Raw genomic sequence first — 20,475 nt, 5'->3', positions numbered from 1 at the left:
GCCTTGCTGCCATCTCAGCTGAAAAAAAAAGAGCCCCGGATGGGGACAGTAAACTGGACTCTGGCTTCACTCTGCCATTCACAAACTGCTTCCCTTAAAGCAAATAAGCCCTGTGCCTTGAAGTGCCCTTATCTCAGAATAAAAAAATAGGGGTCACCTTAGTCCCACCCTGGAGCTGCTAGGAGGGTCCACCTGGAGGGAGGAAGGGCGTGCCTTTGAGAGGAGCGAGCTGCACCCCAGAATCTTACAGAATCCCAGGCTCCCGGGCCTCGGGAAGGTGGCCTGCAGCTCAGGCCCCACTGGCGGGTACCCTGGCCTCAGCCCCACCTCTCCTCCTGCCACCAAGCCCCCTGCCCCACTCAGGCCTCCTGGGCAGCTTGGACCAGAGCTGCTGCCGGTTTCATTCCTGGCAAAAACATTAGAGAAAAACAGACATAGCCATTGATTTTCTAATAATAATTGTGACAAAGGAGGCCGGTTCGGGAAAGGCTCTTGGGGTTTGGAACTGAGTTCAGCCCCAAGGTTAAAAGAAATGCATTAGGGCTGGTCTCAGTTCCGGGCTCGCCCACCCCTGGCAGCCTCTCTCTGGCAGATCCCTTTGCCTTTTCAAAAGGAGGTTGCTTCCCTCTTCGGGCATCTGATGTTTGCCCTTGAAAACTGGGTCTATTTCCATCTGAAACACTGAATCTCCCGGAGGAACAGAGAACACTCTCCTCCACCTGCCCAGAGCATCCTCCATGGTCAGGGGCCACAGACGGTACCAGCACCCCAGGGTGCTGGAGGGCTTGCCAGTGGTGGAGGATGTGAGCCCCTGGCACGAGTCACACCTTCTCAATTCCCCTCTCCATCACGACAGACTGGCATGTGGGAGTGTGTTCTGACTAGAGGCAGGGGGATGGACAGAACGACCTACAACGAGCTAAGGCACTGCAGGGCAGAGGCTCCCTGTGCAGGAGAAGACCCCTCATTCCACTCCCACAGGCCAGTCCCTCCCCCCACAGAGCGCTCCATGGCACCAGTGGCCAGTCAGGGCCACTGACATTCTTTGAACACAGTGTCCTACTGTTGTCCCCCTTGGCAAGCCCAGATCTGCCCGAGAGCCATGCTCCCTCTCTCTCGTCTTTCTCTATGGAAGGAAAGGCTGGCATGGCAGAGGGGAGAGAAGAGAGCCCCATTGTTCCTCAGCCAAGCTGGGACGTCTGGATACAAGCTGACAGCCAGTGTCAAAGACAGAACACCCCTCTCTCATGTCCCGGAGACTGACCGATAATAGAAGTAGGCCTTCTCCGCCATGTCCTTCCTTCCCGCCACCACCCGCCACCCAGGACTTTCTCAGTCTCTTGGCCTCATTTCCTCTCTCGGAGGCTCTGTCTCCCACGTGCACACAGGCAGAGGCAGGTGCCTTGCACAAACACACACACGCGCACACACACAGCCGTAGCCTGACAGGAAGGGCAGTAGGATGTTGGATGATGGGGGTGCTTAGTGGGGCCCCTGGGTTGCCCTCTGAGCCTCGATGGCCAGCCCCCACCACAGCAGGAGACTCTGCAACTGGAAGCACCCAGTGAAGAAAGGAGGGAAGAGAAGCTGCCCAGGGGGCTCAGGAGGGTCCTCCCAGCCGGGCTGGGGAGTCCTGCACTCCACTCCCAGGAGACTGAGGAGGGGGTGCCCTTAGGGCAAGAAAGTGTCTTCAGGATCATAACACCCTGCGTCCAGAGCGCCTCCTCTAAGGGCTGCTTCACACAGGGCCGGCACTGGGCCTTCCCCACCACCCCATAAGGACGGGCCCCAGACCTGGGGAGCCGGGCGCCAGAACAGCCTCACTCCCCAGGGAGTCCTCATTCTGAGCCCAGGATGGTGCCGTGCTGGAGTGACAGCTCTCCAAGGCTCGCCTGGCGTGAGCAAACCTGAGGCAGTTCATCCCCTTCATCCCAGACATGCACGCACACGCACACACACGCACCCATGCCCTGCGATTCTGGGAGCTGTAGTCCTAATGCAGATCAGTACGAGCGCTTGGGCAGAGCACTGCTGCCCTCCGCCCCTGGATCATAGGGACAAATACCCTGGTGTCAGGCTTCCTCACGTGCCTCCCCTACACCCCCCAGACTAGCCACTGCTACCCCCACAGACCCAACTCTTCTTTCCAGCCTTCCGATTTCCAAAAGACTGGATTCCTCAGCTCCAGGTGGCGGGGCTGGGTGTCCGGCAGCATGCCTGGGGCTCCAGAAGCGAGGGCATCCAGGAGGCCACCTGCTGGGCCAGGGCACCAGAAAGCCACACGGCGATCACACTAGCAGCCCTACAGCAAGCCATGCCAGCTCCCCTCCGGGCACACCCCCACCCCAGAACCTACCCTGAACCCCCAGGCCCCTCTGAACACTGCACTCCCCACCACTGGGCCAAGGAAAGGGTGGAGGAAGAAGAGAGGGGAAGGGGCATCTGCTGGAGCCTGTCCCGCTTATCCACAGACCGGGAGGAGGGTCTGCGGAGGTGCCACATGTTGCCACTGTGCGTCGACAGTTCCCATCACCCTAAGCCTTTGCCGGAACAGCTGGAGCTGCTCAAGGCCATGGTGTGGGGCAAGCCTGAGCCGCCGTCTTTCTCCTCCCTGACCCGGCCTCCAGGTTCAGAGGAGCAGAGAAAGGATGGGCGATTCCCTCCCAGGGCTCAAAGCCCGTGGGCCTGCATGACCAAGAGGCAGAAGGTAGATGTTAGGAGACAACATCATCCTCAAAGTAACATGACCCTGAAGCATCCAATGTGTCTGGGACATGTCAAACCACTGAGTAAAATACAAAAGACAGAGCTAACATCTGTCCATTTTTCAAATGGGGAAATTGAGCACTAAATAGTTAAGGGACTTGTCCAAGGTCACAGGGGTGGTCAGAGGCAGGTCCAGGACCAAAACCCAGGGATTCTGACTCTCAGCCATGGGTCCTAGGAGCCGAGATTAGGGGTGGTCTCAGAGGTGGTGCACTGTCCCCAGGGTGCACCATGCTCAAGAGTGGACAGAACGGCAGGGCCTGGGGCACCATGCCACTGTCTTGTGCCCTGTGGCCCTGCTGAGACCTGGCCCTGCACCCCAGGCCATCTGGCCAGGCTGGCTGGAGTGCTGGGCTATCCAGAGCCCTCACTGAGCACCCTCACTGCAAGGCCTGTGTCTCCATGGGGGACCCTGAAGGCTGGACCAGTTATTCCAGACCCTCCCAGCAGGCGAGGCCACGGCTAGCACGAGGCCTGTGTCCATGCAGAAGTGGAGCTCTGGCTCATGCAGAAAGGAGGCAGAGAGGCTTTGGAGAGAGGAAGGAGGGAGAAGAGGGTATGGAGGGAGAACGGGGTACAGTGAGAAAGGGGGGAGGAGAAGGAGAAAGAGATGGAAAGAAGAGAACAGCAGAAGAGGGAGAGGAAAAGGCAAAGATGGACAAAGCAACGGCAAGGTGAGCAGAGAAGGAAGATGGTGGCAAAGGTCTGGAAGGAATAGCACAGGAGGAAGGAGATGAAGAGAGAGAAACCAAGCTCAAAAGCGGGTGGAGAAGCTGGACAGGGAGAGGGGAGGAGAGCAACCCACCAGAGAGGGAGGAAGCCCGGTGGAGAGGAGAGGGCTGGAAGCTGGCGCTGTGCCCGAGGCCCTGCAGTTTGGCATTGTAGGCTGCGCACCCCACCCCAGGGGAGCCGGCAGGGCGTGGGAGGCAGGCAGGAAGGGACAACACCAGGCAAGGGAGGCACCCCACCAATGGCACAGGGGACAGACGCACACGGGTGACACAGGGAATGCAGGGGACAAGGCATCAAACAAGACGAAACAAGACAAAAACAAAGAGAAGATCCAGATGAGTTGGTGGTCTGAGTCTGAAATCCGGCCACACATGGGTGGGGGGAGGGGGTGTAGAGGGTACCAGACAGGAAGAGGGGGGATCCAGGGTCCTGCTTCTCCAAAGGGCAGGCCAGCTTGGTGGCTTGTCCCTCTCTTTTCTAGCCCCAGGGTGGAGGAAGAGGTGCCGGCCCAGGGCCAGGCAACTTCAGGCCCCTGCCCCCTTCGCCTGCCCCTCACAGGCTGCCCCTCCAGCCCTGGCATCCCCTCCTCTCCCTGGCCCCAGGTGACCCTCCCAGCCTGCGCCCCAGGGTCACATTCCCTAGTATCCTGGCCCTCCAGCCCTCAGCCCTCCGCCCCAAGTGGTCCTCTTTCCTGGGGAGCCCCTCGTGCTTTTCTGCTTCCGCACAAGGCTGCTAGGCATCACCAGAAAGTCCTTTAGATAGGCCTGCCGGCTCGCACCCGAGGCCTGCTGTGCCATCCTCTGGTCCTCCTGCTGACACCGCAGGGGCCCGCGAGTTGCCAACACTGCCCCTGCCCTAGCTCCCAGGGCTCATGGCCTTTCACCTTTCCTCTCCTTCAGAAGCTGCTCCATGCCAGTTCCTTTGCTGGTTTCTCCTTCTGTCTGCAATCTCAAAAGGTAGGAGGCTCCAGGACCCAGTACTTGGGCCCTCTCCTCACCTAGCCTCACCCCCGGGTGGGATCGGCCAGCGCCATGCTTTACGTGGCACACGTATGCCGACAGCGCCCACATTTCTAAGCTCCAACCTTTCCCCTGACACTGCTGGCTCAGTATCCAGCCATCTCAGATGTTTCATGGGCATCCCAAACCTAGTGTGTGCAAAGCCTTCCCAGCCATCACCCATCTCAACAAAGGGCAATGCCGTTCCTCAGTTGCTCAGCTCCCAAACCTGAGCATTTTCTCTTTCTCACATTCCACATCTAGTCTATCCGTAAATCTTGCTGGCTCCACCTCCAGGATCTGTCTACAATCTGAGCACCTCTCCCCACCTCCACGGCCCCCACCCAGATCAACAGCAGCAGCCTCCTCACTGGTCCCCTGCCTGCTTCCTATAGAACAAGTCAGATGATGCCACTCTTGGGCCCAAATCCTTCTTAAGGCTTCTCACGCCACACAGAGTAAAAGCCACAGTTCTAATGACCCCCTGCAAGACCCTCTGTGAGCTGCCCCCATGCCATGCCCCACTATGCTCCCCCTCGATCACTCTGTTCCTGCCACGCCAGGCACACTCCTGCCTCAGGACCTTTGCACTTGCTGCTCCCGATGGTGCATCCCCTCACTGCCCGGTGAAGCCTTCCCTGACCATCCTATGTAAAGTGCAGCCATCCGCCCCACCCCTCACTGTTTCCTCTTCATGGCACTTACCACCCACCTGACAAGTCACATACGTATTTGCTTATTTGTTTAGTGTCCATCTCTGCCATAAGGGCAAGAACTTTTATCTGTTTTGTCTGCCACCGTTTTCCCAAAACCTAGACTGGCAAGTAGCATAGATTAGAAGCTTGTATTGAACGAATGATTGAGTGAGCCTGGAACTCATCTCCTATTTCCATAACGAAATGTAAAAAAATGGGTTCTCAATTCAGGCTCCCAAAGCTTGACACCAATATTTCCTCATATTTTTATTTATCCTCTATTCTTATTTCATGAAAAGGTATCACATTCCTGGTTGAGCCTAAATCATCCCCCTGGGCTCCAAAGCCTATACCCTCTTATTTCCTTAGAGACCTTATTCTTGTCCTTGTTTTGTGCCTGGCTGTAACAGGAATGCTTCCAATGTTTCACACGAAAGTGTGACGTGTGCTGTAGGTTTCTGGTACCTACGCTTCATCAATTTCTTTCTTTCTCCTCTCCTTCCTCCCCCCATATTCAACCTCCCCCTCCTTCTCCTCTACCTGAAAACACCTCATGATTACTATATTTACAAAAAAAGTAGGTCCCAATCCCTTGTTAACCTCTTTAACAACCATTCTCTCCACTTTTATCAAAAAACCACTCAAAAGGGTAGTTGGTTTGCCGTCTGCATTCCCTCTCCACTCATCCTCAGTCTCCCGCGGTCTGGTTTCTGTCACCACCACACACTGAAAATATGCCTTTGATGATTTTTAAAGGGTCCACCTAATTGGCAAGCCTGTGAATTTTCCTCAGTCCTCCTCCTCATGCTCCCTCCAGACAGATATTGCTAACCCCCTGCCCCTCCCCTTTGAAACCCTTGACCGTCTTTACTTCTGCAATGACGCACTGTCCTGGTGTCCTGCCACCACCTGACCATTCACTTGTCACTCCCCTTTGCAGCCTACACTTCCCCTCATGACTGTTCCATCCTCAGTTCTTTTCTTTCCATGCCCTCTGACATTGAGATCTCAACCACACCCCAAGCTTTAACCTTCACCTTTGTGAGAATGATCCCAAAATCATCAAACTCCAATTCCAGATGTTCAACCATCTTCCCCATCCGTATCTACCTAGAGGTTCCACTGCCTCCACAAACTCAACATACCTAACACTGTGCTGCATCTTTCACCAAAGCAGCCACTCCTCCAACACCCTGCTTGTTAACAGAACCACCACTCTGTTTCTATTCATTTTCCACGTCTCCCTCTCCTTCACCCACTACAGCCAATCAATATACAAGCACACTGGGTCTACTCCTACAGTTTCCACAGCATCATCTCTTTGTCATTCCCATGGACAGTACCCTAATCCAGCCCCCCATCACTTAGCCTATCTAATAAGCTCCTAGCATCTCCTGGCTCTAAGTCTCTCCCATTTAGCAACCTGCCTGCCCAGGCTTACCAGACACATCTTCCTAAACTACCTCTGACCATGGAATATTACGCTGACTAACCCACACTGAGGGCTTCCTGCCTTGCTGCTAGGTAAAATTCAAGCTCCTTAGTCTGGTATTTAAGACCCCCCTGAGACAGACCCCAGGCTACCTTTCCTGACTCTCCCTTACACAACCTATATGCTATCAATCTACTCACTATTCTTTAAACATTTCCTTTTTGTATTTATTTTTAAAATTTTTATTCCCATATCCCCTTGTCAAAACAATTTCAAACACTTCCTATGCTCTCCTGTCTTCACTCGGAACCCTCTCTGTCTGGTAACCCCACCCATGTTCAAAATTCTGTCCATCGTCCAAGGCTTGGTTTAAAGCCCACACTCAAAACAGCCTCCCCAATCTCTCTAGCTCATAGTGATTTCTTCACTTCTCTCCCACAGAACTTTCTCCATACCTCTCTTATTACAAACAACTTCATTTTAATGTTCTAGTTCTTTTCTCCTATACTAAATTCTAGACTTCTTAAGGATAAGATCCATATCTGATTTCCAACATGCATTGAAATCTCCACCTCTAGAGACATCTGAGATCAGTCCAGTCACAGAATCAGGAACATAAGATAACTTGATCAGACTCCCCAACTCCAACTCTTGTTTCTTTTTCTTATCTTATTGCATTGGCTAGGACATCCAATACAATGTTAAATGACAGTGGTGATAAGAGACATCCTTATTTGTCCCTGGCTATAACAGGAATGCTTCCTGCATTTCACAAGAGAGTATGGTATGTCTATAGGTTTCCGGTACCTGCCCTTTATCAAGTTAAGAAAATTGTCCCTACATTCTCTAAGATTTTTGCTGAAATGAGACATAAGGGGTGGTTAGATCAAAATGAAATGAACCAGGGACACAGTACTGAGGTATGGAGAACAGCCAAGGAAGAAAGGGCAGACCTGAGGGAGAAACGCCAGGAGAAACCAGATCAATTTCATGGCCATGAAGAGGTTCTCCCTCAGAGAGAGCTTCCCATCTGAGCTTCCCATGTTACTCCTGTCGAAGCTTACGTTCCAGCTTATTGTAGCAGAATGCAAAATGAGCAGAAAGAGGTGGTACTGGACTTCTATCCTCCCTGGCTCCCAGACTGTTCTACACATTGATCCTGCCTATATGCCTTTATCTACACAAGCACTGCAGACAGACCCTAAAGAGCTACTAAGGAAGTATATAAGCAGGACCTGCTGACATAAGAAATTCTGTTCATGACAGAGCCTGGACCAAAGAGGCACTTCATAGCCCTGGGAACCAAATATAACTGCCCTCTCTATACAATCTCATCCTGTCTCCTGACTGAGTCACTCACAGTTGGTGGAGGGGATGGGTAACAGGGCTAGGAAATACTGATCCTGTGCCAACAGTATCTTTCCCTCCCTATGACTTCATGGCAGCCAAAGCCCAAGAGGCTGCAGGATATGGAAGTTGACAGTCAAAACCTCAGAAGCTGGTAGAAGAAAAAGGTCCACTATAAGATGGGAATTCTCTCAGGGCCATTAGGGCTGTGCCTTCCTCTTGAGTAAGCTCCAAGAGAGCTATACAGAAGGATTCCAGCAGGGAAAGGAAGGAGGGGAAACTCATTCTACTCCCCAGGGAGGAGTCTCCCAGATCCTGCCCATTGTTACAATAGAGTGTCACTAGTCTTCAGGCCACCACCCCAATTCTGTAAAATAATGGAAGGAGAATTAAATTCCCAGGGAATTTGGGTAGCCCTATTCCTCTCCCCTCAATGAAACCAAAAGGAAAAGGATCTCTGCTGACAGAGCAACCAGGGGGTGTCCTTATCTCAGAAGCTCAGATGTGGGAGAAAGCAGAAATTGAAGCTCCATCTGGACCACCCCATGGTGCATTTCACCCCTAGGGTTACAGAGCTGCTCAGCCTATGTTTTGATACCCAGGTAAAAGCAATGATGTACTGCTAGACCAGCTGGCACAGGGAGGAGAAGCCCTGGTGGCCAATTTCCATGGTGTAAACACTCCCACTATGGCCAATGTCAATACCAATAGTGGAACTGGGGACTCCGCTCTGCACTGAAGTGCAGGAGCCGGGTGCCTATGTCTCCACAACCAGGTCCTGAGCCAGCTGGCCTGCCCTGAGCTGCTTCCCCAAACCCACAGCCTGTCCCCAGAGAGGGTGTCTCCCTCCCTCCCTGCAGCTGGCATGGTGATTCAGCCTCCCCTAAATTTAGGACAAAGGGTGGAGGACAGAGTCAGCTGCCCATGGTCCTCTTTTCCCCACTGAGCTCCCACCACCCTGTCAGCTGAGTGGCTGGGCACAGACCCACCTAACTCCACAGCCTCTGGTCCATCCCTGCCTGGGCTTCACCTCCACAATAAAATCAACCCACAGGATTTCCCACCCAGATTTGCCGACTCTGGAATGCTCAAAGGCTTAGGCCAGTGGGAAGGAAGGAAGCCCCACAGCTGTCCCTTCTAATAAGTTCTTGTGGTTGTCCCCTTTCCCTCCTCTCTCCAGAAAGATAAGCCCATTCACTGATAGGACAAGGAGCTTCATCTCTTAGCACCTGCTCCCCATACACAGCTGGTCCTGAGCAAGCACTAACAGGAAAGCCGACCGAGGACCCTGGCCTCCCCTCAAAGACAATATCCTAAAAGGCCCCACCAGGTTGAACCCCCAGATAGAGCCCAATCTTCACTGTGGCCTCTGGGAGAGCACAAGAGGGAATTTGAGTGTACAAAAGCCCCCCTCCAATCTTCTCCCAAGGAAATGAAGTCTGAAGATAGACAGCACAGCAGACAATAACAGAGTTTCCTCTCTGTCTAGAAAATGTAACACCAGCACCAAAGTCACCCCCTCGAGGAAGCCTTCCCCAGTTGCCCTAGGTGGTAAGTTTTGCTTTCCCAGGCTCTGATGTCTTAGGTTCCTATATCTGTCATAGCACACATTGCACTCTGTTAGAATTATCTCTCTGGGTACCAAACCCCTCACTACACTGTAAACTCCTTGAGGGCAGAAATTGATAGACATTGATCTTTGAATTTCAGTGCCTGGCTTGGTAGTGCCTTAATAGACAATGAATACAGTAAGGGATGGATGGCACATGGGGTCCTGACTGCCTCCTCCCCTGGCCAAAGCCACACCTGCTGAGGGGTCATAGCTGTGCCTGCACTTCCCCCCAGCAAGACAAAACAAGGGGTTAGGAGGGAATCCCCAGGACTGATGGTCCCTGAAGCTCTTACCTGCTACCCTGTGGGCCACCAGCCCTTCCAGATTCAATGGCTCCTCCTCTGGAGTTCGGGAGGGGTCTGAAGTTGCTTCCTTTGGTGGGAGCTGTGGCTGAGCAGTGAGGCCAGGGAGAGAGGCTGGGGGCTGCTGAGGCCCTGGAGGGGTGTGGGTGTTTGGAAGGAAGGTGGGCAAGGAGGAGGAGGCTGAGCTCTTGGGTCCGAAACCCTGGCTGGGCCCAGCTGGACATGGCTGGTAATCATAAGGTGAGTAAGACCTGCCCAGAGGGACAGACTCCAGGGAGGACTGTGGGGCTGACTCAGGAGTTCCCAAGGAATGCCCACTGGGGATATAGCCAGATCTGGACTGGGTCAGTGGATGGGACTGGCGGGAAGAGCCGGAGAGGGGCTGGGAAGAGAGTGGGGAAGCCCCTGGCCAGGCCCCTGGGACACTCTGGGACTTGTGCAGGGGGGCAGCGGCCGAAGCCGGCTCCAGATCCAGCATCAGCATGTTGAGTGCTTCGATGGACTGCTCGATCTCCTGCTGGGAGGCTGCCCTTGGGAACTCAGGGAGCCCAGGGATGGGGGTCTCTGCCAATGGCTGGGGGCTGGGCCTGCTGGTCACAAGACTCTCCACTGGGGCTCGTTCCTGCTGGCGAGGAGGTGGGCGAGGCTGCTGCTGCTGCTGCTGCTGCTGCTGCCATGAATTCAGCCCCCTCTGCACAGCCTCCCGGCTGCTTCCCCCACGGGCTGGAGCTGGGGGCAGCTGGGGCTCAACTTCCGAAAAGGACTGAGAGCGGAACATACCGCTGGGGTCATGACCACCGTGGGAGGTGGTCATTGGCTGTGTCCAGGCTGGGTGGGGCCCCTCCCGCTGGTAGCCAGCTAAACCCTCCTGTGCGGAGTAGGAGGGCCGCATGGGGGCCGTGTGGCTGACGTGGGCAGGCACTGCCCGGCTGGCGGGCTCATACGGGTAGCCCCCGCCATTGACCATAGGCTCCATGGGGTAGGGCTTATCCAGACCATTGGGTAGTGGGGATAGGGCCTCTGGGTAGCCCATCTCACTGGTGTTGGTGACCCCGTCCAGGGAGGACAGCGTGCCCATGCTGCCCACGCTGTGCCCATCCTGGTTGGGCAGCTCATCATCCAGGATGTCTGTTTCCCTCTCAGATGCCAGGGCCCTGCCATTGACGTGAACCTGGGCTGGGACAACATGGCGGCCCGAGGAGGGTGCAGCTGGGCCCCCCGCCGGGCGGGACCTGAGGTGCTGGGGGTGGTACATGGCGCCTTGCTTCTCTCGCTCTAAGCCAAAGCCACTCAGCAGGCGATCCAGCTCCTGCTTCTCCTCAGGACTCAGGGCAGCAGGGATGCTGGAGGCCCCAGGGACAGGCTCATCAGTCTTGTCTGTTTTGGTGGAGGCCGTGGAGTTGCCCGAGTCACTGCTCACAGAGAGTGTGTGCTCCACGTGGTTGGGGGTGGCCGACAGGACAGGACGTGTGGCATTGACGGCCCCAGTGCTGCCGTGCAGGGAGTCCTTCTTCTTCACCTTGGCATACAGGCTTCCGTCCAGCGGCCCCTGGGTGTGTCCCACCACCTCTGCAAGGGCAGAGCCAAAGGGGAGACAAGAGACAGCAGACATCAGTGGGAAGCAGAGACATCATCTATACTCCCCAGGGAAGGAGCTAAGAGCTCCCATTCCTGGATCCTAAAACCTCTTCTCACCACCCAGAGGTGGGGGAGAGGGACAAGGACCAAAGGACCCTCACCCACACCTGGCTTCAGAGGCAGGCAGTGGAGCCCAACACCGAGCAGTGCAAGCCTAGCTCCAGCATATCCCTCCCTGACCACAGAGGCATGGATTACTCTCTGGGCCTCAGTTTCCTCATCTGTAAAATGTGGAAAATAACAGAATCTGGTTGAACTATATGAAATTGCCAATATTCATCAAACACACAACACTTTGAGTTTAAAAGGGTTGACCCATGATGTGTGCTGAGACCAGAGCCTGGCACATGGTGACAGGTCAACAGCTAGGAGCCATAACCATTGCCATCGTGAGTATAATTAATTCCTGAATGATGATTTCCAAAGCATCCTAGGTCCCCCTTGCCACCACATCACAGAAAGTTTCACCCCTGCTCCATTCCTGGACTTCCCACCCTCGGTTAGGGGCAGAATGCCAGGAGAGGCAGCCATTGCCCTGCGTGCACAGGGAGGTGTAAGCGTGGAGATCCATCCTCCCTGGGAACAGCCTCTGCACAGAGAAGTTGGGAGAGGTCCCGGGAGGGCAGTAGGGGTGCCATGAGAGGTCCACCATGCCCAAGGTAAGTAGGGGGAGACTGAGGCAGGGCTAAGACTCTCTAAGACAAACTTGCCCTCACGCCTCCACAGCTGAGTCTGTCTGGTTCAACACAAAGAATTTTCTAGAACTGTTCAGATATACAATGCCATTCATCCCACCCACTGCCACATTTCCAGAGGCCTCTCCCACTTCCTCCCTCAGCACTGCCCACTCCTCATGGGTCCTGCCCATGCCACCCAAGCCTCCAAGGAAGGGGCCCTGGTCGGGCAGGTAAGCCAGGTGGGATGGCAGCAGGCCTGCAGAAAGGGGAGTCCAGAGCCCTGCTGCTCCCAGCCAGCCCGAGGACCCCTGCCGTGCTGGGCTATGGCAGGGTTCAGCAAACCAGCAGTCCCTACGCCAGGGGAGCCCACTGGGTACTAATGCAGGGGTTCATGGACCAGAGTGGTGGGGAAGGATCTTAAGGATCAAAAACACAAAAGCAAGAGGTCTTCGTCAGGGAGAGGTATCCTTTTCTCTGCAGACAGCTCTGGGGACCCCCACGAGCCGCACTTTCTCTGAAAGGAAAAAGTGAGCGCTGGGTGGCTCAGGGCCAAAGGGCTGACTCAGGAGCGAAGAACTTCCCCCGCCCAGAGGAACTCAGTGACCTCACACCCTGTGCAGTCAGCAGCCCAGCCTCCAGCCCCGGCACACGCATGCACACATGCCTCCCTCCCTGCTCTCCAATCCCAGGGCTCAGTTGGCAAGGGGAAAAGCCCCCTCCCAAAGACTGCACCAGCTCCAGCCCAGACACCAGCAGTCACACACTGGGCCAGACACAAAGACGGTCAGACACGCACGCCGACCCAAACCAGAAACAACCCAGGCATGTGCGCTCTCTGAGCGGCCACGCAACGCCAAGAACCACGGTCGGGAAGCACGGGTGTGGGTATGTCCGTGCACACAGTGACGACAGTCGCCAACACGCAGCGAGCACCTCCTGCGTGCCACACACCGTGCTAGGCACTTGACACACGCATGATTTCTAACACTGTGAGTCGGACAGGATTCTACCTATTATAAAGATGGAGAAATTGAGGCTCTGAGAGGGGAACTATTTACTTATAAACACATAGTACCTGGTAAAGCCAGGATTTGAAATCAGAACTAATTTACTTCAAAGACTATGCAGTTTTTATCACACTGCATTTCTCTCATATCACACATACATACGGAGTTGAATAAACACACAAAAGGCAGGAATACCCCAAAATAAATACTTACTCTTAAAGCCACAAGCATTTCAGAAAATACAAATGTTCCTACCATGCCCAAAGATCAGCCCTAAGGCCAGAAGTGGCAGCCACTAAAAATAAACACTCATACAGAAGCCCATCGCCAAAAACAAGTGCTCAGACAACCACAAAACACGAATATCCTGATCAACACACACATGAACCACAGGCAGCCAAGTTATGTCACCAAGAGCTAGCATAGAGATGCCCCACCAGGTACATGCATCCCCCTACACACACACACACACACACACACACACACACACACACACACACACACACACACACACGCTGGGTGCTCTGCCCATTCACTGAACTCTCCGGAACCACCCCTCTGCCCCTAGTGTTTCCTGAGGCTTCGGGACCTCAGCCAGCAGCCAGCTCGGAGTGACACAGGGCCAGGGGGCTGCAGACGACCAGAGCTCTTGGGGCTGGGTGCTGGTCTGAACTGGAAAGGGGTTTTGGCTGAGAACTGTCTGAATCTCCACCAACCTGGCCCTGCGCCTGGACCCCCAAAGGCTGCTCAGATGTAGGTCCAGGCCTGGCTGCCCTCCTGACTCACCAGAGGTTCACAGAAGAGCTTTCCGCATGAGAGCTGTGGAAGCGTCCCCAAGGCAGGGGGGAGACTCCGCTACCTGATATCCTGGCCCTGCATTGCCCCTGTGGCCAGGCCCCAGTCCACATCGATTTTGAAAATGTCAATATTAAACTTATTCTGCCAAGTAATTTATCCCCACATGGGCCACCGTTTGCAGCAACAACATCAGGAACAATAATAGCCAAGCCACCAAGGCTCAGTTAGAAAATCGAAGAGGTATAAATTGTTTAATTAAATCCTGTTTGCTAACTACAAGTAGAAATGTCTCCTGTTGCCCTCAGCGATGGAGCCAGTTGCCCCTGACTGCCGCGCTGGCCCCATGGACTGCGAAGGCCAGGCCGTCTGCACCCTGCTGAGCTGTCTGCCTCTCTGTGTCAAAGGAGACTCAGAGGACACCCAGGCCTGTCCCAGGCCCATCCACCCCTCGTGGGGGCTCTGCTGAAACCCTAGCACAGGGGCATGCCTGTGGGGCACACTCCCCTCCTCCTCCCATCAGAGATGAAGGCACGGCCCAGCCCCCACACCAGTACACACTCATCATGCCCTTCTCCCCGTCCACCACGGCCACATTAAGAGCTATTTACAGGGACCACAAGAAGCCGGAACACGATGTTGGTTTCAATCTATCAAGGCAGGAAGGGCAAAAGAGAGAGGCCGGGAGAACGGACAAGCAGTGAAATGAGGTGGGAGGGTGGAGAGGGGACTTAAAGGGGGCTGGGGGAGGTCACTTTAAGGCTCATAAGCTGAGGGGCCACCAGAGCCATCTCGTCAAAGTCCCAGCAACCTTCAACTCAGACGAACGGAAGTTGAACAGCCAGCGGGAAGGGGCATGGGATGGAGGGAGGGGTCTGCACAGCTGGGGACCTCGGGGACTGGCATGAGTGACAACGGAGTAGAAGCACAGACCGCATGCAGCAGAAGCACAAGCTGCAGGCAGCCCCAGGTGCAGAGCTCCCAGGCCCCACGCCCGGGCAGGCCTGGACATCCTCTCTCGTGCGCCATCTCCCTCCTTTCTGCCTCTGGGCAGCCCAGAGCCCTGCCCACGTCTCTAGGGAAGCTGCAGAGCCCACAGACTCTTCAAGGCCCCGCTTGCTTGGTCTGTGTATCTCCCCGATCTTCTCAGCGGCTGCGGGAAGCCCCAGACTCCACTCCTGATGCTGCCCCGATCGCACCGAGGGGCCCTTATTCCACGGTGGCCATAATCCAGATGTGCGAGTCATGCTTCTGGAAAACTCTGAGGAAAATCCCCAGCTGACTTGGATGTGGACCCACTCCCTGAGGCACCCCCCCAGTAAATAGCACAGAGGTGTGCGTGGCACTGGAAGAACCGCAGAGGCCAGGACGCAGGAGGGAAGAGAGACACATCGTCAATACACTTAAAAAAGAACAACCGAAATAAACACGGCATGCTAAAGATATAAGGCTTTGGGGCTGCTATTTCCTAACTTTGATGTCCAGAAGAACCTCCTCTGGTGTTGTTAAAAATGTAGATCCCAGGGCCCTACCCCCAAAGATTTCACTTGGAGGCCTGGGTGGAGCCATGAATTGGCATTTTTACCGGCTCTCCAGGCATGGTGGCACCCATGGGTGGACAGCACCTTGAGAAGCTCTGAAGTCAAGGACCCCCACTTCTCATCCTGATGCGAAGTGGGGAGATTTTCCTAGTTAGATGTCAGGACAGATGGCCCAACCATGCAGAATAAAAGGTGCCAGCCGCGTGGACCATGGGAAAGAAGTCTCCTTCATTGGCAATGACTCAGTGAGAGACCCTGTCCAACCAGCAGGTCTGTTTTGAAGAATGAATGATTTATTAAGGTTTTCAGGATGGGGCCCTTCATGATAAAAAGTCCTTTGGGTCCACGTCCAGCAAATAACAATTCATTAAAATACATTACCCAGAGCAGCGATGACCAACCAACACGGAGGAAAATCAATGCCGTGCCAATAGGAAGAGGCACTGTGCCCACTCTGGACACTGGTGGCCTGGGGGCAGCCTGGGCAGAACTCCTTAGAAGGAGGAGTGGGGAGTCCAAGGCCGTGTCTGTCCCAGCAGTAGGTGAGCTCTGACAGAAGTGAGGCCTGGCCAAGAGGCCATCAGGAGAGCAAGTTCTGGACCTGTTAGCCCTTTAGCCCCAGACCCTACCCCAGCTTGGAGGGAGGCAGGAGACCGGGGGCTGGGGCAGGGACCAGGGCAGGCCACAAGGGATGTGGCTCTGAAGAGGAGACGGAGGGGAACTGTGCCCTCCCCTACCACCTCAGCAGCCAGACACACCAGCACTCAGGAAAATGGTCCCCATCCTAATTGGCCAAGTCAGCCTGCATCAGCCACTTACCCACGCGGAGCCGGGCGTCCCGGCCTGTCGGGTGAGGATCTGAATGCGTACCTGCAACTTTGCTGAGGGACAGCACTCAGCACTAAGTACGTGAGCTAGGCTGACGCGTCCAAGCACTCTATATTCTCCTCTCCCCATTCCCTGCTTGACATTTCTCAACAGCTCTCAGCACCCACAGAGTAAAGACCAACTCCCTTGTTGGGCTTGCTAGACCTTTTATCGTCTGGCCCTTGCCTGCCTTGGAAGCTTCACCTTCACTGTCCTCAATGCCCCAAACACCCTCCACTCTATTCCTACTCAACTATTTATATGCTCTTTCCTACTCTGTGCCTTGGCACATGCCGTTCCCTCTCCTGAAATGCCCTTCCTCACCCTGCCCGTGAAATTCTCAATCTCCCTAGCAAATCTCTTCCTCCTCTGTCAGCCTCAGTTTGAACTTCTCTGGGAAGCCTGCCTTAACCTAACTCCTTTCCTACTGTCCCCAGACTCAAGTAAACCTTTACCATGTTCCTGTTGTCCCTTGTAGATGTCTCTACTGTGACACCAATCTCCCACCGAACGGTCATTCTTGATGTCCACGTCCTTGGCTTATTCCCCACTAAGCCAAGAGCTCCTCGAGGAAAGGCCTTTATTTCTCTCTCTCTCTCTCTCTCTCTCTGTCCCTAGGGCCTGGTTCCCAGACGGTGCCATCCACAACATGGTATACATGAATGGTGCCTCTTGAAGTTCGGTGCATAACCTGGATGGCTGTACAGGATGAGCCAATAAAGTACAGTGCCTGGCACATACTAGGTATTCCATAAATGCTTTTGCATTACATTAAATAGCATAGAAAGTTTTATATAGTCCTGTCAGCCATTGAGATACTTTTCTTCCACTGCTACCCAGTGAATAATCAGGGGTTCTAGGTGGACCCCAAGGTTCTCCCAAATAGAAAGGGAAAGAGAGGTACTGCAGCCAAAATAACATGAGAGAGGGCTATTCCCCATATTCTGCAGCCTAGGCTGGGCACAGTGGAGGTTCCTGTAACTTGGCTGAGCCAGAGTCCATGGTGTCCCCCACAGACCTCCCCACCCACACTACAGCCCAGCAGACATTGACTTTCTTAGACCCTTTGGTCTATCTGATGAAATTCTAGGCTAAGTTCCAAAAAAGAATGCACAAACACAAATTGCGCACATAATTCAGGGAGTTGATGGACACTCCAAAGTCCATCTATGGATCCTGACTTAAGACACACTCATCTAAAAATTAGGGTGCTGCTTCTGGGGATCCCTGTCTGTCACCCAGGACTTCCCTGAAGAATGCCAGGCTCCAGCCGGAAGAAACAGGACACACAGAATGGAACCTCCGCAGCTGGAGGAGCTGAGAAGTAGCCCAGCCCAGAGCACACTGCTGGGTCCTACCCGCCTGGGCAGGAGACTGGGAGGAGGGGATGTGTGCAGAGAGGGCGATGGAGAGCCGCAGCCATGCTTCCAGTAAGAACTGGGGACCCTGAGACATCCTGGCCTCCACCCGTGCCAACCTCCCATCCCCAGGCGGCTAGGGAGTAAGGCAGCCCTTTGCTCAGCGCAGGCCGCAGAGAGCTCTGAACTTTCTAAAGGGGAACGGGCTCCCTGGGGGTTGGGAGATCTGCAGAATTAAGGGTTAAAGAGAAGTCCTTGAACTTCTGAAGGGCACCACACAGAGGAGACACAGCCTGACACGGCAGAGCGGGCAGGTGCCCGGTGCAGCCCAGGGGATTCAGGCGCAGGTAGGGAGATGTCTGCTGATGCAATACGGACGAGCACAAGGGCCCTGTGGGCAGGGGACAGATGAGTCCAGCTGTGGCAAAATTGACACCTGTCTTCTTCCTGTTTGATAGCATACATCAGAGGGAACCCCTTGCATTTTCAGAGAGTGAACAAAAAACAATGAGATTCTTCTCAGGGCTGCTGTCAATCTTTTCACAGGGGACGCTGTCCCCTATAGGGACCAGTGTCAACCCACAAACCTGCCTCTGTAGACCCAGAGAGGGTGCCCAGGTGGGCTTCTCCTGGCCACCTCCCCAATTCTGCTGCCAAGAAAGAAAGAGGAAGGCCTGAGGCCCACGTCCAAATGGAGCTCAGTCTGAATTTCAGCCTGAAGACCTTGAAGGTGGGGAAGACAGCCTGGATTGAAAGGAAGGGTAGAGCCCCTCCCACCAGCGGCTCTGGCCCTCTGGGGGCAGAGCTAGGAGCTCTCAGGGCCCAGGAGGTGGGCTGAGCCAAGAGAGCTTTTTAAAAGCCTTGGGGCTTTTAGAGCTGAAGGGCCGTGGGGGATCAGTTAATCCCCTGCCCACCTCTCATTTTACAGGCTGACAGTGAAGTTCTGCAGGCTCAAGGGACCACCCAAGGTCACCCAGCAAGGAGGTGCAAAACCGACTACGGCTCCAAGTTCAGCACGTCAGGGTGAAGATGGCTGGGGGCTTGTTGAGGGGGCAGGGGGTGTTGGAAGACTCTCCAATGACGGCTGCAGACCAAGAACCTCAGGACAACATGATATATGGTGCTTCAGTCAAGTGATGGTGACAGAAGTGTCCCCTGCCCCTTCTTAGGAAGTAGCCGTGGCGTTTTCCCCAGATACCATCTTATATGAACTCATGCCCTCCAGAGAGAAGGAGTAAGGGCAGAAAACCTGATAGTGACCTTTTATTTCAGACCCGAGGGACCGGGGCCCCGGAAGGTGAGAGACCTGCCCTGGTCACACCACGCAGCCCGCACCTGCAGGACGAATGTGAACTCTCAGGGCCAGCCTCCCGACTCCGGCCTGGCCTGCAGCTCCACACCAGGCGCTAGAACCCGAGCCCGGCGCTCCCCACCCCTGCCCTCAGCCTATCTGGGCACCAGATATCACGGGCACACTCGGGATGGTAAAAATAGCTCCGAGCCCACAACAAGCCGAAGTCCTTCTCTGCCAGGCCAGGGTGCCCGCCTGGGCACTCAGAGCTCCCTGGCCCGGGGGACAGTCGACCGCTGAGAGCCCTGCCAAAGCAGGGAGAACGCCGTGAATGGGAGTCCGCGGGCCGCCGGCGGGTAATGGTCGGCCCTGGGGGGTGCCCAAAGCTCAGGCCACAGAAAGCGGGAAGGGGGCGTCCCGAATAATGTCTCACTCGGGCTATCCCTGCCTCCACCACACTCCCTCTGCCCACTCCATTCCCACCCAAGATAAATCATTACCCCAAAAGACTTAGCACAACTCAGACACACCGCCCCCTGCCAACCCAGCTACCCCTCCGACCTGAAGGCTGCGGCTCTTACGTGTCCCAGAAGCAACTCCGGGAGGAGGACAGTGAGGTCTGGCACATCCACGTCCAAAGGCAGCACAGCGGCCACAGCCCCGCTCAGCCTCACACCCTCCCGGGGTGGGTGGCGGCAGATCCCAGCCCCCCTCCCCAGATGGAGCAGACAGCCGCTCACGACACACACAGGCACAGCAACCGCCCAGCAGACACTTACCCTCTGGACCGAGAGGGAGAAAGAGGAGCGGAAACAGCTCTGATCTGAGCCTGGTGCCTCAAGTTTCCAATAATGCCTGCCCGGCTGCAGCTCCCAGCACTGTCTGTGTCCTACTCAGGCTCTCTCGGACTGACTGTCAGGGTGGGAGGAGCCAGTGCCGCCTGCCTGCCATGCACACACACACACACACACACACACACACACACACACACACACACACACACACACACACACACACAGGAGCGCACGCGCACACGCCACTCCCTCCTCTCTCCCCCTCCGCTCGCTCTGCCTCACTCTGGCTTGTAGGAAGCCAGTGGGATAAAACTCTGTCTGTAATTCCAGCCAGCTGGGTCCCCCGGGCTTCACTTATCATCCTGCAGCTATGCGATTCTTGAATGACATCACAGCGGCATCCCAAGCCCTCCACTCCCTGCGGGCAGGGCCAGGCCAGCCCCGACCCAGCACCGGCCCGGCACCGGCCCGGCTCAACACTCGCCCAATGCAGCCCAGCCGGGCACAGCCCCGCTCAGGTCCCAGAACAGCCCAGCCCGGCCCCAGTCCCAACCCCATGGCAGCTTCAGTGCCCAGAGGAGAAGCGGACAGAGAAAACCTGGGAGCAAAGTGAGACTGAGCCC

General features: G+C 55.2%; 1 protein-coding gene across 5 annotated transcripts in view; it reads right to left on the bottom strand.

The window, feature by feature from the left end:
- TNS1 (tensin 1) overlaps window positions 1–20,475 on the bottom strand; it is a 165,411-nt gene that overhangs the window by 31,215 nt on the left and 113,721 nt on the right. For 3 of the 5 annotated variants that reach the window (XM_045560111.1, XM_045560110.1, XM_045560109.1), the window contains exons 4-5: window positions 9,876–11,453; window positions 3,572–3,652 (exon numbers count right to left, since the gene is read on the bottom strand). In XM_045560111.1, coding sequence (XP_045416067.1) covers window positions 3,572–3,652; window positions 9,876–11,453 — 1,659 coding nt within the window. The remainder of the gene's footprint in view (window positions 1–3,571; window positions 3,653–9,875; window positions 11,454–20,475) is intronic. The other 2 variants (XM_045560112.1, XM_045560114.1) reach the window with 1 other exon arrangement.

The sequence above is a fragment of the Lemur catta genome, chromosome 8 (assembly GCF_020740605.2).
Source record: "Lemur catta isolate mLemCat1 chromosome 8, mLemCat1.pri, whole genome shotgun sequence".
Taxonomy (NCBI): Eukaryota; Metazoa; Chordata; class Mammalia; order Primates; family Lemuridae; genus Lemur; species Lemur catta.
This window is presented reverse-complemented; position numbering and strand designations above follow the sequence as displayed.